General features: G+C 38.3%; 1 protein-coding gene across 1 annotated transcript; it reads right to left on the bottom strand.

Annotated features, from left to right (window-relative positions):
* Window positions 1–3,048: 3,048 nt before the first annotated feature.
* NMBR (neuromedin B receptor) lies at window positions 3,049–14,357 on the bottom strand. The gene is made up of 3 exons (XM_004587279.3): window positions 13,567–14,357; window positions 6,518–6,866; window positions 3,049–3,487 (listed from the first exon to the last, which is right to left on the bottom strand). Exons 1-3 carry the CDS (start codon window positions 13,986–13,988, stop codon window positions 3,086–3,088), a joined length of 1,173 nt encoding a protein of 390 aa, XP_004587336.1. The 5' UTR covers window positions 13,989–14,357; the 3' UTR covers window positions 3,049–3,085.
* Window positions 14,358–15,118: the final 761 nt, after the last annotated feature.

The raw sequence follows: 15,118 nt of genomic DNA, 5'->3' as shown, positions 1-15,118 counted from the left end.
TGTGTGCTTGAAGGAAAGAATATTTGAGAAAATAGCACATTCACAGAACTGCTTCAAAATGAAAAGCATAGTTGTTACTGAGAGAAGTAAGACTTTTACCCAGTAATAGAAAATAAAAATTGAGAGCCAGAAAATAAAATTGTTTTCACAGATTATCCTAAATGCATTTAACTTGTGAACAGAGCTGTAGATATTATCCAAGTCTCTAAGAAATGGAAATTCACATTGATGTTAATTTTTTTTTATTTTTATAACTTTATCTCTTTAAATACCAGTGCCTCTTTAGAGATTTGTTTTAATTTTATTTGAAAGACAGAATTACACAGAGAAGAAAGACAAAGAGAAAGATCTTCCACCTACCTGATTCACTCCTCAAATCGCCACAATGTCTGGCGCTGAACTAACCTGAAGTTAGGGGCCAGAAGTTTCCTCTAAGTCTCCCCAAAACGACCAATCTACTTTCCCAGATCATACCAGATTGCTGAATAGGTAGTGTAGCAGCCGGAATACAACAGACTGCCCACATGCATTGCCAGTGACAGAGCCTTAGTTTACAATGCCATGACAGGGGAGCTAGAGAAAAAATTTTCCCATATCAGTATTAGAAAATGGAAAATTTTAAATCCAGTCGTAAGTTGTGGAGTATTGAAAAATTATCCATTCGGATATGTTTTTGTTCAGTTGAGCGGGCGTTTCTGCTTGGGACATCTGCATCCTGTCTCAAAGCACCTATAATCTGTCCCCCTTTACTTCTGATCATTACATTTCCTATTAGCACACTTGAGAGGCAGCAAAAGACGACGCAACGACTTACGTTCCCACCTCCCACATGGAAGACTCACACAAACTGCCAGGCTCTTGGTTTTGTTCTGACTCAACTCAAGCTATTCCAGGCGTTTGGTGAGTACTCTAGTAAAAATAAATAAATAAATAAATAAATAAATAAATAAATAAATAAATAAATAAATGAATAAATATTTTAAAAGTCTCTCTCTACATATGTTTTCTCACACTGGCTTTTCTAAATAAACAAATAAATAAACTTAATAAAAAGGAAAACTGAAAACCATGATGTCAGTACTGCACCTTATTTGCCTAACCAAAAGATGTTGTTGATAAAATCGTGAGTAAATTTTTAAAAAATATTTTGTGGGTATGTGTTTGTCATTCTTGAAAATCAAATCATACATCAGACTATGTTATAATAAATCTATTAAACTTGGGGATTCATACATGTAGACTCATAATTTCACATACATATATGTCTTGCAAGATACATATGCATCTATCTTGAAATATTGCAGATATAATATAGGATATATGAGTACCTAAAGGAAATAGAATCTTGCAACATATATGCACATGAATCTGACACATTTTCCTATGAATTAATAATATACCTTCATTTCAACATGAAAAATAACAATATCTTACTACTAGCAAAGAGAAAGATTTTCCACCAACCAAAGTGGGATTTTTTGGTTTTTGTTTCTTTGTTTGCGGGGATGGGGAATGTTGCTTTCATAGTTGTTCCTTTGGTTCCTTAGATTTCAATGGATTGACCTTAAAAGAACTATAAAATCAAAACAGAAACATTCATGTAGATTATTTATTTATATTCCTTTTTTGGTGAGCGAATCAATTGGTTTCCCAAAATTTAAGACTTATTATTTAACTAGAAAAAAAGTCCTAGCTGAATGCTTATGGAGGTTTGGAGCACACATACGATGATTGCAGCTGGTTCATATCCCACATTTTCACACTATTTTCTAATTTATAAAATAAAAATAATAGCAATGCATATCAGGGATACATTTATCATGAAGCCAAAATTCAGAGCCCTTGCAATATGGGCACTTGACGAGGTATTTTTGTAAAATTGCAAATTTGTACAATTTTTGAATAAAGACACTTCCCAAATTATGTGTCTTCACACCTGCCAAAGCAAGCTTCATCTCTTGTTCACCTGAGCGCCAATGGTGATGATTAAATTAGATGATTTTGTTAAATCTTTAGGACGATCCTACAACCAAAAAAATCTGTGATTGGTGCTTTTTGTCTTTAGTGTTAGCAAATGTCACGAACAATTTGCTTGTGTCTATTTTTCATATTGCTGTGTACAGTTGAATATGAGTAAGCAAAATTTAAGAAAAATCTTCTTACATTAAAAGAACCTTCTCAGAGGATTTGGAACAGTAAAGCATATGAAAGATATTGATTTAAAATTAAAATTACAAGTGTGATGCGTGATGGTAGTAGCTGCTATGATTTAATCAAGATGAGATTTGTCTTGTGCTGAAAAAAATCAAAGCCTCTTTTATTCAAAGATGGGGCTGTCATGCAGAGAAAAACTTACTCAGTGAACCCTTACTAAGTTGTCAGTTGACTATTGAAAGAAAAAAATGAGTAGGTGGTTCAGTTCATCAGAATTACCCAAATCTTCATATCTGTACAGAATCATGCGAGTAACCAAGGACTTGTACACAAAGAAGGTCCTGTAAATGTCTGAATCAGAGTTACACTGCTTGGAACATGTACTTGTTCTACATTCAGAGAATAAATCATATTTGTATATATAGCTTACAAATACAAATTCCAGCACTCTTCTTAAATCCGTAGTTTGAAAAGTACACACATGGACTATTTCTGTGAATTATGATTAATCACACAAAGCACACAAGAAATCACAATGAGTATCACTGACTTATGCTTAATTCTACTCTTTGAATTTTTTGGTGTGTGCGATTTTCTTCCAATAGAGATTTATACCAATTGAGCTATCATCTGCTGTTGTCCCGGAACTGCGTTAGCAGGAACTAGATAGGAAGTGAAGCAGCCAGACTTCCAACACTATTCCTTCATGGGATGCAGGCATTGCAAGGGATGGTTTACCATGCTACAGCCCAGTACCCGTGCCATACAGTCCTACTCAGAGAAAAACGTTTGTCTTGCCTGTTCTGAGTCAAACAATAAACTCCTTAAGTAATTACCTGAAAAAGAACAGGCAAGTAGTTAGTTCCGCCATGCTCACCAGGAACAGAAAAATCTCTAAGTTCTTTGCACGTAGTGAGTTGAACGTCCAAACTCACAATGTCATTTCCTGCTTCATGGCGTGCCCATTTACTAAATCAGAACTGGTCACCATGTTCTTAGCGTTGCTTTTCAGAGAAGTCATGCGCACCGCAGAAGAGCTGAGTAGGTAGCTGGTTGATCTTTCTGGAAAGGGCTTCCTCCCGCAACGGAGCTGGCTGTTGAAATGCTTCCTAAAGCTTTCACTGAGTAGATAAAGAGCAAATGGATTGACACAAGAGTTGCAAAAACTCAGAACCCTAGCAATTAAGGTGACAATCATGTGTCCCAAAGATGGGTCAATCTCCTTATAGTTGAAAGAGCGATACATGTAGAGGATATGATTTGGAAACCAACAGAAGACAAAGCATCCCACAAAGACCAGGACAATCTTAGCCAGGCGTTTGCGTGTTTCCATCTGCAAATGTAAGAACAGTGGTTAATGTAAGAACACTGGTTAAAATGAAAATGGAGGCAGCCACATCCAAAACTCAGCGTACCACAGAAGGAGTTGAAGTCATAGTATAAACAATGCACCCGAAGTAGATGAATTGTTTCTTCTCTTCATCAAAGTGGTAACAGTTTGAAAAAGCTTATTTTCATCACCGCACCGCTTTCATTTAAAACGGTATAATTTAGGCAGTATATCATTACCAAGCGGATTTATATGCATGTGAATTGTGTCTTTAAAAATTGACTTATTTGGGGGCCAGTGTGGTGGCACAGAACACTAATCTTCTACCCGGGGTACAGGCATCCTTCCAGCTCTTTGCTTACCTACTAGCGAAAAGTCCTCCTCTTGCACAAGCCAGGATCCCATATGGGTGCCAGTTCTAATCCAGGCAGCCCCGCTTCCCATCCAGCTCCCTGATTGTGGCCTGGGGAACAGCCCAGGATGGCCCAAAACCTTGGAACCCTGCACCCTGCTGGGGGAACAGGAGGAGGTTTCCATGCTCCTGGCTTTGGATCGGCTCAGCTCTGACCGTTTCAGGCACCCAGGGAGTAAATCAACAGACAGAAGAGCCTCTATCTCTCCTCCTTTCAGTATATCTGTCTTTCCAATAAAAAATAAATCTTACATATATATTAAAATATATGTACATTATAATATGTGTGTATATATATATATATATATATATATATATATATATATATATATTGTTTTCTCTTTATTTGAAAGGCAGAGAAACTTAAACGGAGGGGAAAAAGCTCCTATCCACTGATTCATCCCCAAATACCCACAGTGAGTGAGTTTGGGCTGGGCTTGGAGCCTAGAAGCTCCTGTGTGCTGGCAGAAGCCAGCTATGTGATTTACCCCTTTAGGCTAAATGCCTACTACCTAAGCTGTTTTAAATAGGAAGAAAAAATTAACGAAGCAACCTGAAATTTTTAATTTTTACTTCACAAAAAAATGAATTTGCTATTTAAACTGTTGATTCATATAGAAGCACATAAGTATAAATCAAATGAATATTATTATTAGGTCACCTTTACAAATAATGTTTTTCTTTTTCATAGCATTTGATGTTTTGTATATTTTTATTAAAAAGATTTTCAAAATATGATAAGTAGGAAAATCAAATATGGACATATATTTTAATATAAAATTAATTTCCTAACACCTACAGTACAAGATTTAGTTTGTGTTTGTCTAATCTGCTTTTCTAAAAAGATTGATTTGTTTCTGTTTGAAAGGCAGATTTTATAGAACAATGGGAACTTGAAGACATTTTATTAATAAATGATGGCTGGGGTCATAATATTTTCTGAGCTATACACTTGTTCATCAATCAGAATTTCCACAAAATAGTGAAGAATTGGAATATAATTACTATTGGAAAGCAATATTAATTGGTGTTGGAGAAGGCAAAAAAGGGGTGCAACTTAGGAGGAGCATAGCTCAAGACACAGATTGTGAGGATACTTAAAAAATTCATGGAAAAATAGAATGAAAGGATAGGTACCATTTTGATGTGAAACTATTTTGAAAACATAATGTGAATTTTTCATCCCCTTGTGAAATATCCTCACATGGTACTCTGTATGTTTTCTGGTGCCATGAGTTAGGCAGCCTGGCAGTATTAAGGAGGTCAAGTGCAAACTGTACGCTTGAAGACTCAAGTGCACAGACAAGCTGTTGACACTGAGACTGCCTTTTGGTAAATATCGAGAGCCAGTGGCCCATCAGAGTTTACAATTATCCAACAAAACGAAGCAGAACCAAGTACAGTAGAAACTTGTGTGTGCGCGGGAAATTCAACTTAAGATAGCAAAAGCCAACAGTCACATATCCAAATCACAATACAAATCGAATCAAAGGGCTTCAAATTAAAGAACCAATTATAGAGATGATCCTAAGACCCAAACATTTTGCTTTAGTGGCATCATATACTTAAATAACAAATTTGTTAATTTAACTAACAACACTTTTAATAGTGGGTACATTTTCAAGTCTTTTGTTCACTCTCCATGCAAGAAACTTGGACCAACTGTACAGTTGCTAAAATGCACAAGGCAACAGCCTATTATCCCATCTACATCTCAACAAATATTAACCAGCTAAGATTCAATTTGTTGGCCTTCAAATTAAGAACAGACTCCCATGACCTGTCTCAGCCTTCAGAACATTTTAATAGAAGCTCTAATCTGGAAGGATACAAATGTACAACTAGAAACTTCCCCCAAGAGAAGGATTTTTGTCTCTCTTTTATTACTTGAAATAAAAAATGCATATTTTAGGGAGAAAAGTACATTCAGCACATTTTGGGTTTTTATATTACTACAGCTTGAGAATGTCCCCAAGTCCCCAAAGACCAAATCATTTTGGATTTTAGATTTTCAGATTCGTTGTGCTCAATTGTATGTCTGTACTAACATTTCAAAACCTGAAAAGCCAGTAACTATGGAACTCTGAGTCCAAAGATATCAAATGGGGATAGTCAACATTCATATAATCTTTAGAAGGAAAGTTTTAAATTGCTTTATCACCAGCCCACCTCTGGATCTTTCTCAGTCCTTTTCTGCTGTTCTCACTTCCTTCAAAGCCTCTTACTCCAGTATCCAGCCCAAGACTCACATTCAGATCCCACAGTCAGTATCCCACAGTCCTTTCCTTCTTCCAAACTCTTGAGTAGTCTCGTGGCAGAAGACCAATTAATACATGTATACCTACTATACGAAATTGTTCTGGATTATTGTGTACTTTGCATAAATATTTGCACTACAGTAAGGTCTTTCAAAGCCATTAATTTCTAATGATGTTATTACAGGTCTTGTATGAAACCCAGTTGGGGCTTTGAAGGGCTGTGGCATGAATAGATATTAGATCACTTCTAGCTAAGGCTAGTATAGCACAGGTGCAACTCTGTTCTCATCACTTCCACAACTGAGAGCCATGAAACTGAACACTGACTCTTACACCCCCAGCACACCCCTCCACTAACCTTACCTGCTTTTTGGTATGCTCATTGTATTCTCCAGGAAGATTATGTGCACTTTTAATTAAAGTCTTTGCAATGTGATAATAATAAACACTAATAATACTAAGTGGTATGAGAAAATAGACCAAGAAAATGAGTACTGAATGAATCTTGGGATGTAATTCATCCGACTGAGGGTAGGGAATACACGCTGTGAAGCTGCTGTTATCCAAGCCATCAATGCGTGCCACTTCAGAGAACACAGCTTCGGGGACTGCCAGCAACACCGAGACCACCCAGATGCCCATGGCTTTCACGCAGGTCCACAGCAGCATGCCCGATGTCTGAATGTCCATGGGGTTGACGATGGCTCTGTACCTGGGAAGACAAACATGTCTCAAGTGACTGAAAGAACAAGGAATGGAGTGGCGGGTCTGGGAACACAGGGATAAACATCCCATTATTCCCTGGGGTGTTTCCAAGGCCAGTTCTAAAGTCTCCAATGTCTGTGTACAAATAAGTCATTGCATCATTTTTTAACACAGAAGATGAGCAAAAGAAGGAAATAATTTAAATTATGCTTACCAAATAGTGATCATTTGCTTACTTTTTTCACAAGTATTTTCTAAATGTATACACACTACATGTGTCATAATTCACTAAGTATCCTTATTAATATCTTAAAATACTGTATTATTTTTCAGAAATCTACTATGAATGTGATTTAATGAATACACAATAGCTACAAAGTACAAAAATTAAAAAAAAAAAAACAGGATAATATTACCAATTTATCTTGGTACCCTTCTGTAGCTTCTGAACCGGACACGTGACACTCTTTTTCCCTCCATAAGGATATTAATGAATCTCACAGACTAATCTAGACTGAGGTTTTGTCTCTAACATAGCGATGAGAACTGAAATAACAGTAAGCCAAATAGTATACAGTGTACCATTTCTCTCTCTCGTCCTCTCTCTTTCTTTCTTCCTCTCTCCCTCCATTCCTGACTCATCTTCTTGCAGGTGCCATGTGCAGACTATCTGTAGGGAAAGGGCAGTTCACATACAGAAGTACTCCATGGAAATACCTGTAAATTAAAGAAGGGTACTTTCAAAATGCCTCCAAACTGAATGAAATGAAATAGTCCGTATCATGACATTTACTTGGATCTCTCATGATAGTTGTTGCCTTCCCCCATATGTTGCAATTGCATACATTGAAGATGGGAAAATATCAAACTATAACTAGAACCCCAATTTCTTTGTTTATGTTTAATCAGATTAATGTGTCTGTGTTAATCAGAAAATAAGAATATCACTGAAATAAAAGCAAAATTCCGTGTTTCAATTCATTTTCCACTTTACTAAAATAAATCTCAGAGCATTACCTACATATTTCTTACAGAAATATGCTTCCAACACTGTTCTACCTTCTTAAACATGCAGATTGACATGCTTTATGGCAATTGGAAATATTTATGTTTTATATAACCTCCATTCCCTATCCCAAATGTTCTAATATAGTAATTTTTTAAATTCAATTTTAGAGCCCTGTGCAATAGCCTAATGGCCAAAGTACTCATCTTTCACACACCTGATCCCATATGGGTGCTGGGTCGTGCACCAGCTGCCTCTTTCCCATCCAGCTCCCTGCCTGTGGCCTGGGAAAGCAGTCAAGGATGACACAAAACCTTTGGACCCTGCACCCAGTGGGAGACCCCAAGGAGGCCCCTGACTCCTGACTTCTAATCGGCACAGCTCCTGCCATTGCAGCCACTTGGAGAGTGAATCAGCAGACAGAAGATCTTCCTCTCTGTCTTTCCACCTCTCTGTGCATCTGACTTTCCAGTAAAAAAAAATAAAGAATTAAAAAAATTTATTTTTTTAAGGTGAGCCAATTTCATGTATTTCACAATATCTATTTGGAGGATAGTCATTCTTCCCACCCTATCCGCCTTCCTGCCGTATTCCCCATCCTTCCTCCTCTTTTTTCTTCTTTGCTTCTTTATTACTTTTTTTTAAATTGCATGTCTTCAGCTCACTTCGCAATCACATGCTTAACACACCATTGGTAAGGAATTCAAAAAATAGCAATTGGGAAAATAAAGACATCATTCCTCAAGGATTTAGACAAAGGCTGTAGACAATAGTCAAGTCTAAAATGATCAATTTTGGGGCCAGCGCAATGGCACAGTAGTCCAGGCCTCTGACTGTATCAACATGCTGTACGGAGATGAGTTTGAATACCAGCTGCTCTACTTCCAATCCAGCTCCCTGTCTACAGCCTGAGAAAGCAGCTGAGGGTGACTCCAGTTCTGTGGTCCCAGCGCCCAGGTGGGAGAGCCAGAGGAAGCTCCTGTATGCTATCTTTGAATGGGCACAGCTCTGGTCATTGCAGCCATTTGGGGAATGAAGCAGCAAATGAAAGGGTGTTCTTTCTCTCTCTCAGTCTGTCTCTTCTGTCTGTAATTCAAATAAAAATAAAAATGTTTAAAAGTTCCAATTTTATTCATACACACTACATTCTTCTTGCTCTGTGTTAATTACCAAAGATCATGGAAAACATGATATTTGTCTTTTGGGGACTTGATTATTTCACCAATCTAATGGTTTCTAGTTGCATCCACTTTGTCACAAAAGACAAGATTTTATTCTCTTTTAATGGCTGAGTAGTATTCCACAGTCATTAAATACACCACATTTTTTTATCCAATCATCAGCTGTTGGCATCTGGATTAATTCCATTTCTAAACTATTGCGAATTTAGCTACAATAAGCATGGATGTATAAATTACTCTATCATTTGCTGCCTCTTTTCATTTCAGTTTAGTAATTTATATTGAGTTTATCTAACGCTGATTATTGTGACTGGAATATTGAGTATTATGCTACCATGATCTTTCTGGTGATATTCTTTTTATGTTATTGCATCTGATTTTCCTAGAATTAGTATCTCTTCATTTTTTAATTTACGTAATTTCCATGTATCTGAATATAATTTTAAAAGTGTTCATTTAACTTTCCTGAATAACTTCAATAACCTACCTCTTTAATCTCAGTCTCCATTTTCTTCATTTTTTTAAATTGTTTTACCTCCCAATGTATTGTTAGCTCTGATTTCCATCTCTTTTTCTGGATTTTTTCTTCTGTCTGTTATCCTGTTTTCCTTTTCTTGAAATTGTTTCCTGTTTTCTAAACATTCATCTTTTTATATCATCCCGTTGATTCATGTTTATAGTCTTTCTATATTACTTATGAAGCCAATACCATAAAATGAATCTTCTTTTGCTGGCATCGCTCTGGGTGCCATTTGCTTACCTAGTGTCTGTGCACTTTAATATCTCTTACAAAGTTAATTATTGACTGATAAATCATATTTCATAACAAAGTACTAAAAAACAGCTTAAGATATTTTATGTGGATGAAAGTGAAGAGAAATTATCACTGAGTAGATTGTGCCCTCATTTTAGATTATTGAAAATTCCAAGAATATTTTGAATTTTATTGCATATAGTTAAAAGTGAAAAAGAAAATTTCAGTTCTCTACCTGAGAACTGAGCACATACCATGGCAGAGGAGCTGTCTTTGCATATCAAGACTGCTGCAATAAAACATCACAGGCCAAGTGACTCACAAAGAGCACAAACTTAGTTATCAGGATCCTGAAGCCCAAGACATTCAAGCTCAAGGTCTGGCAGGCTCACCATGTAGTGAGGGACTCTTTTCTGACCAAAGGCAATGTTCTGTCCCTAGTTCCCCACATGGCAGGAAAGGCAAGGGTTTCTCTAGCATCTCCATCTTAAGGCTCTAATCTTATTCATGAGGTCTCCTCTTTCATGACTTAATCACCTTCAAATACCATCTTAATACCATCACCTTGGAAGTTAGGGTTTTAAGTTAAGAATTTTGAAGAAATGCAAACATTCAGACTATCACAGACACTCTGTAACAGCAAAGGATATTCAGAAAGTTGAAATAGTAATTAAAATTATAAAACTCTCATTATAATAAGATTTCCAACAAAAGATAGAGGCTTCTTGGTTTAGGGCACACAGCTTAACGGGAGTACATGCAGAGGACAGGGCAGGCCTTTTCAATAAAGGGTATCCTAAACTACTTCCTTTGAGAAAAGATCCCAGGAAAAGTTCCTAAATCATATACATTTAACAAAAGCACAGCATTGTAGATTCTACCAAACCAGAAATCATAGACAAAAAATAAGAGATCATTAACGTATCGTTATTAGTTTTAAACATAGCTTTGAAACATCAAAGAATGTATTGCACACTAACCAGTGATAGACAGAAAGCAAAAGGAAGTAACAATACAAAACTTTCTGGTTACACTACCACAGTTCATTTCTTGCTTTTCTTATAAACTCTCATTTATCTCCTCAAGCAGGGAATAGGCCAATAAAGAGTCAAGTGTAAATTAAATTGCAACAGGTGAAGTTTTACTCATTATTGTACATTTCATGCATAACATCACTCGTGCATAACATGATTAGCTACTCAGTAAATGGTTGTTGAACTGCCGAGGAAAATCTGGCCTGAACAACAAGCAACGATTGTGGAGGAAGAGGGGGGAATGATGTTATTAGAAGTTGGATTTTGGAAATGCTGGAGAGAAGTGAAGGAAGCGTCTACTCCTGTGCTGTCCACAATGCATCCATCTTCAGAGTCACCTAGAAAACTTGTAGAAGAAAAAGACTATCAAATCAGAGGACATATCATTTATAATTTTTAACTAAATTCTTCTCTTATTTACAGCAAAAGTAATTATAAGAATAAATGTTTTTCAAGCAGATCAATGGTCATGATCATCTTGCTTACCACCTCAAGTCAGTAAATACATCTTTTTCCAGATATAGGTGCAGATTTTAGGATGTTAAAATAATGCTATAAAAGTCTCTTTTGTATCAAATCTTCTTTTCACATATTCTAAGTGTGTAAAGTTTCTTATTTAGTACCTTACAGATCAAAGAGTTTAACCTTATCATTTGATCTAATTTCCCCCAGGGAATAGAAGCCTGACTTAAGATATTTAGATAAGCAATTTAACATAGTTAATTAAAATGATGTTGACTTTCCTCTTTAATTTATATATTAAGTTAATAATAAAAATATTGTGGACCTGAATTTCCCACTATTCATTATTATACCCTTATTTTATTTTGAAATTGACATCAACCTTTTTGAATGAAAGACAATATTCTATTAGAAACTGAGAGTCATTGTATACTTTTCAAATTGAAAGATTCACATGTAGTTTATGTAGTATATCTCAAATGGTACATTTCTGTCCTTTGTGTAACTTAAGTACCTCATTTCATTTATAACACACCTTTACAATAATCTTTAAAAATTGTCCTTAAATATCAAATTAAAATCTGGCATTTAAAGTTTAACAACTTCTACTCATAGTGCCTATTTAAATTATAAGGTTAAAAAAATATCTGCTAAGCTATTCTAACAAAACCTAAAGATTACTTATAGTAATAGTCACAATTCCTGCCATAATGTTTTCAGTTTGGGAATGTAACACTAGTATCAAGACCCAAGTCTGGAGTTTATTTCACACAAATTTTCTTAACTGTTTGCCCTGGGTAAAAGTCTTCCAAGGTCAGAGGAAAATGCTAAATTTCACATATTTCCTGGCCCTTTTTGCTGTTTACTACACATATGGTGAATTTTGTGAGTACAGCATGAACATTTTAGTAACAATGACAAAGAAATGTGATTCAACTCTTTCACTTGGGCCAGGACTGCTCTTGTTTATGTTCAGTTTGCTCAGAAGGATTTAAGGCAGCTTAGAAATAATGATATAGACAACTTACAACAGAAATAAAAAAGAAGAAACCAGGGTTAGAAAAAACAAAAGTTGACCCATACTTTCACCAAATATGAGTCATAAGTTTTTCTAAAAATGTTCTAGTTGCCAGTTCCAAGAGGGCACTCTGCTCTCCACAACAAGTGCCCAGTTGTAATTTTTATATAATCATAGACACAAGATGAATTGTAAGGTCCACATTTGATCGTCTTGTTTTTTTAAAATGTGAATTGCATGGCTTATTTTTAGTAAAAGTTGCTATACTTCAATCCAATAAATTAAATATCATTTATTCAGTAATCCTAACCTTTTCTAGCTGGTTTCTCTTGCTTGTCTCTTTAGAAAGAAGAACTTTATACAGCGTATGAGAGGCACCGTCCCATGCCGATGCTGTACACACCACTGCTAAAATGTAAGTGTTGTTTTATGGCTGTTGACTACCTGTCGGTGTTGATCTGAGACCTTTGCAGTGCACTGCAAGTAAGGAGGCAGGACCCCAGGCTGGAGGTCTATAGCATTTGGATGCCGACCTGCATCTTGGAGAAAAATGATTGAATAGCAAAAACACACGACCATAGGCAGCATTTTTTCTAATATGTAAAATAAGAATGTTGTTATCAACAAGACGGGACAGGTTGCAGGAGCCCACATCTGATTTTTCAAAAATCTGGCATGTGTAGGCCTCCAGACGCTCTCCAACATACTGCTTGAGCAGGCATCTCTCGCACTGAAAAGTCCTGTGGGAGTCTGTGGGGAAGACGCTAGCTGTTGCACTCAGTCCTATTGAAAGAGGTTTTTACATCTGGCTTGTTCTTGGAATCACCCCCCCCCCTCAAATTAAGTATTTGGTTAACACAAACACGTCACCTATCAGATTACTATCCTACTGAATAAAGAAAATCAGGTTTAGGCACACAGAGTTGTAATTTTCAGTGTTTATTCCATAGCTTTGCTGTGAACTGCACAATAAAGTTCCCAATGTGGGGTATAGATCTAGGGTATGCAATTGCAAAACTAATTTCAAACTAATGCAATTTAATGATCTACAAAGAATTTTCTTAGGTTATTTTAGGCTTCAAACCCCAGTCCCTTTTTAATTCACTTCCCAGATACAGTCTGTCCTCTGCTTTTCTACTCCTTCCTCCCTTCCCTGAGGCTCCACGGGGCACTCCAGACACCTGCTCTACTCTCCTCACCACCTGCACCAGACCTCCCTCTCTGCCCAGCAGAGGGCTGCCTGGACTCTCACCTGTCGGCGCTGAGGGCAGTGAGGGTGAACACAGACACACCCACCGAGGTGAGTTGGATGGCCGGGATCAATTTGCAGCCCACCTTGCCGAACATCCACTCGTCAAAGAAGTAGCGTGAGGCGTCCACCGGGACGCAGGTGAGCAGCAGCAGCAAGTCGCCTGCCGCCAGGTTGGAGATGAAGATATTGGGGACGCTCCTCATGGCGCTGTTGGTGATGAAGATCTTCACCAGCAGGATGTTGCCAAGCAAGCCCACCGTGATAATGAGCAAGTAGAGGGACGGAATCACGCCGCGGATCACCAGCTCGGCGGGGGATCGGTCCGAGGCAGGCAGGGGATCCCTTTCCCACACCTCGGGAAAGGGACAGCTCTGATTCTCGCCGAGGCTCAGGGAGAGGTTGGAAGTGGACGTCGGGGGCATGGTCTGCTCTCTGGAAGACTGAGTTAGAGTTGTCACGCGCTCAGGTATCCTGCAAAGTGCAACGCTCACGAGTTGGTCACCAGATTTTCCCCGGTCCCCGCAGGTTTAGGACCACGGGAAAGTTGCACCAGCTGAGTCCCGAGGAGGACAGGGCTTTGGCAGCAGTCCGCACAGACAAGGTCTCCACACAGAAAAGGGTGCGTGCGCTCCTGCTAGCTCCGAATTCGAAACGGGACAAGGGAGGGGCGAGGCAGCTGCGTCTCTGTTCCGTAGGTGGTGTGTTCTTTTTGACAGCCAGCCGTGACCAGTCCTCCGGAAAACGTGGCTCTATCCCTCTGATGTTCTATGAAGCACCTGCCCGGGACTGGGAGGGCAGGAACCTAACTGGCCCAGGCGCTGCCCAACCCTTCGCGGCTGAATCGCGGGGAATTATCTGGAGTCTTGGGCATTTTGCAGCGCCTGCTGTGCTGTGTGGACTTTAAGGGACACTGATTTCTTTCCTCCGTCCCCCCACCCCGCACCCCTCGTCCCTATACGCTCCCAGCTGTGCCCGCCTCCTAGCGGGAGGAGCCCCAGGCAAGAAGTTTGAGAGGATTTGGGAGATGTTAAAAGAGGAAAGAAAGTGAATGACAAAGACTAAAGGAAATGAATGGAATTCTTTCTCCAGGCGTCTTCCATTCACTATCCCAAATGCAGAAAAGTGTATTTCTTCGAGGCATTATTTTATTGAAATATAACATGAATAAAGCACACATTTCTGAAATGTACTGCTCAGTTTGGGCCACCAATCAGAACTATCCTCCAAGCAACCACTCCAGCCCTGAGGAACTACCCCTCGGCATGTTACTCTCTTAGATTACTCTGAGCAGGGGTGGCATGGAATCACTCCGGACACTGGTGCCTAGCTTCTTTCACTCACCACTACGATAGATCGTTTAAATAGCTCAGTTCCAGATTCCATTCCCCAGGAACTAGACCACACTAATGATGTCTGATTCTACGTAAGGTACCTCACCTACTCAGACATTCCCTCCTATACAGCAGGAGAGCAGCAGCTCTAGACCCAAGTTAGCAGGCCTCGATTTTGCTCCCAACTCTTCTAGGAAATCTTGCAACACCTGGACCTCAAT

The sequence above is a fragment of the Ochotona princeps genome, chromosome 1, assembly GCF_030435755.1.
Source record: "Ochotona princeps isolate mOchPri1 chromosome 1, mOchPri1.hap1, whole genome shotgun sequence".
Taxonomy (NCBI): Eukaryota; Metazoa; Chordata; class Mammalia; order Lagomorpha; family Ochotonidae; genus Ochotona; species Ochotona princeps.
Note: the sequence above shows the minus strand (reverse complement) of the source record. Positions and strands in the feature narration are given on the sequence as shown.

Coding starts and splice junctions, on each gene's coding strand:
- NMBR (XM_004587279.3), bottom strand. CDS start 13,988: ATGCCCCCGACGTCCACTTCCAACCTCTCCCTGAGCCTCGGCGAGAAT. Junction 6,867..13,566: donor ACTGCCCTCAGCGCCGACAG/GTGAGAGTCCAG, acceptor TTGTCTTCCCAG/GTACAGAGCCATCGTCAACC. Junction 3,488..6,517: donor ATGAGCATACCAAAAAGCAG/GTAAGGTTAGTG, acceptor TTACATTTGCAG/ATGGAAACACGCAAACGCCT.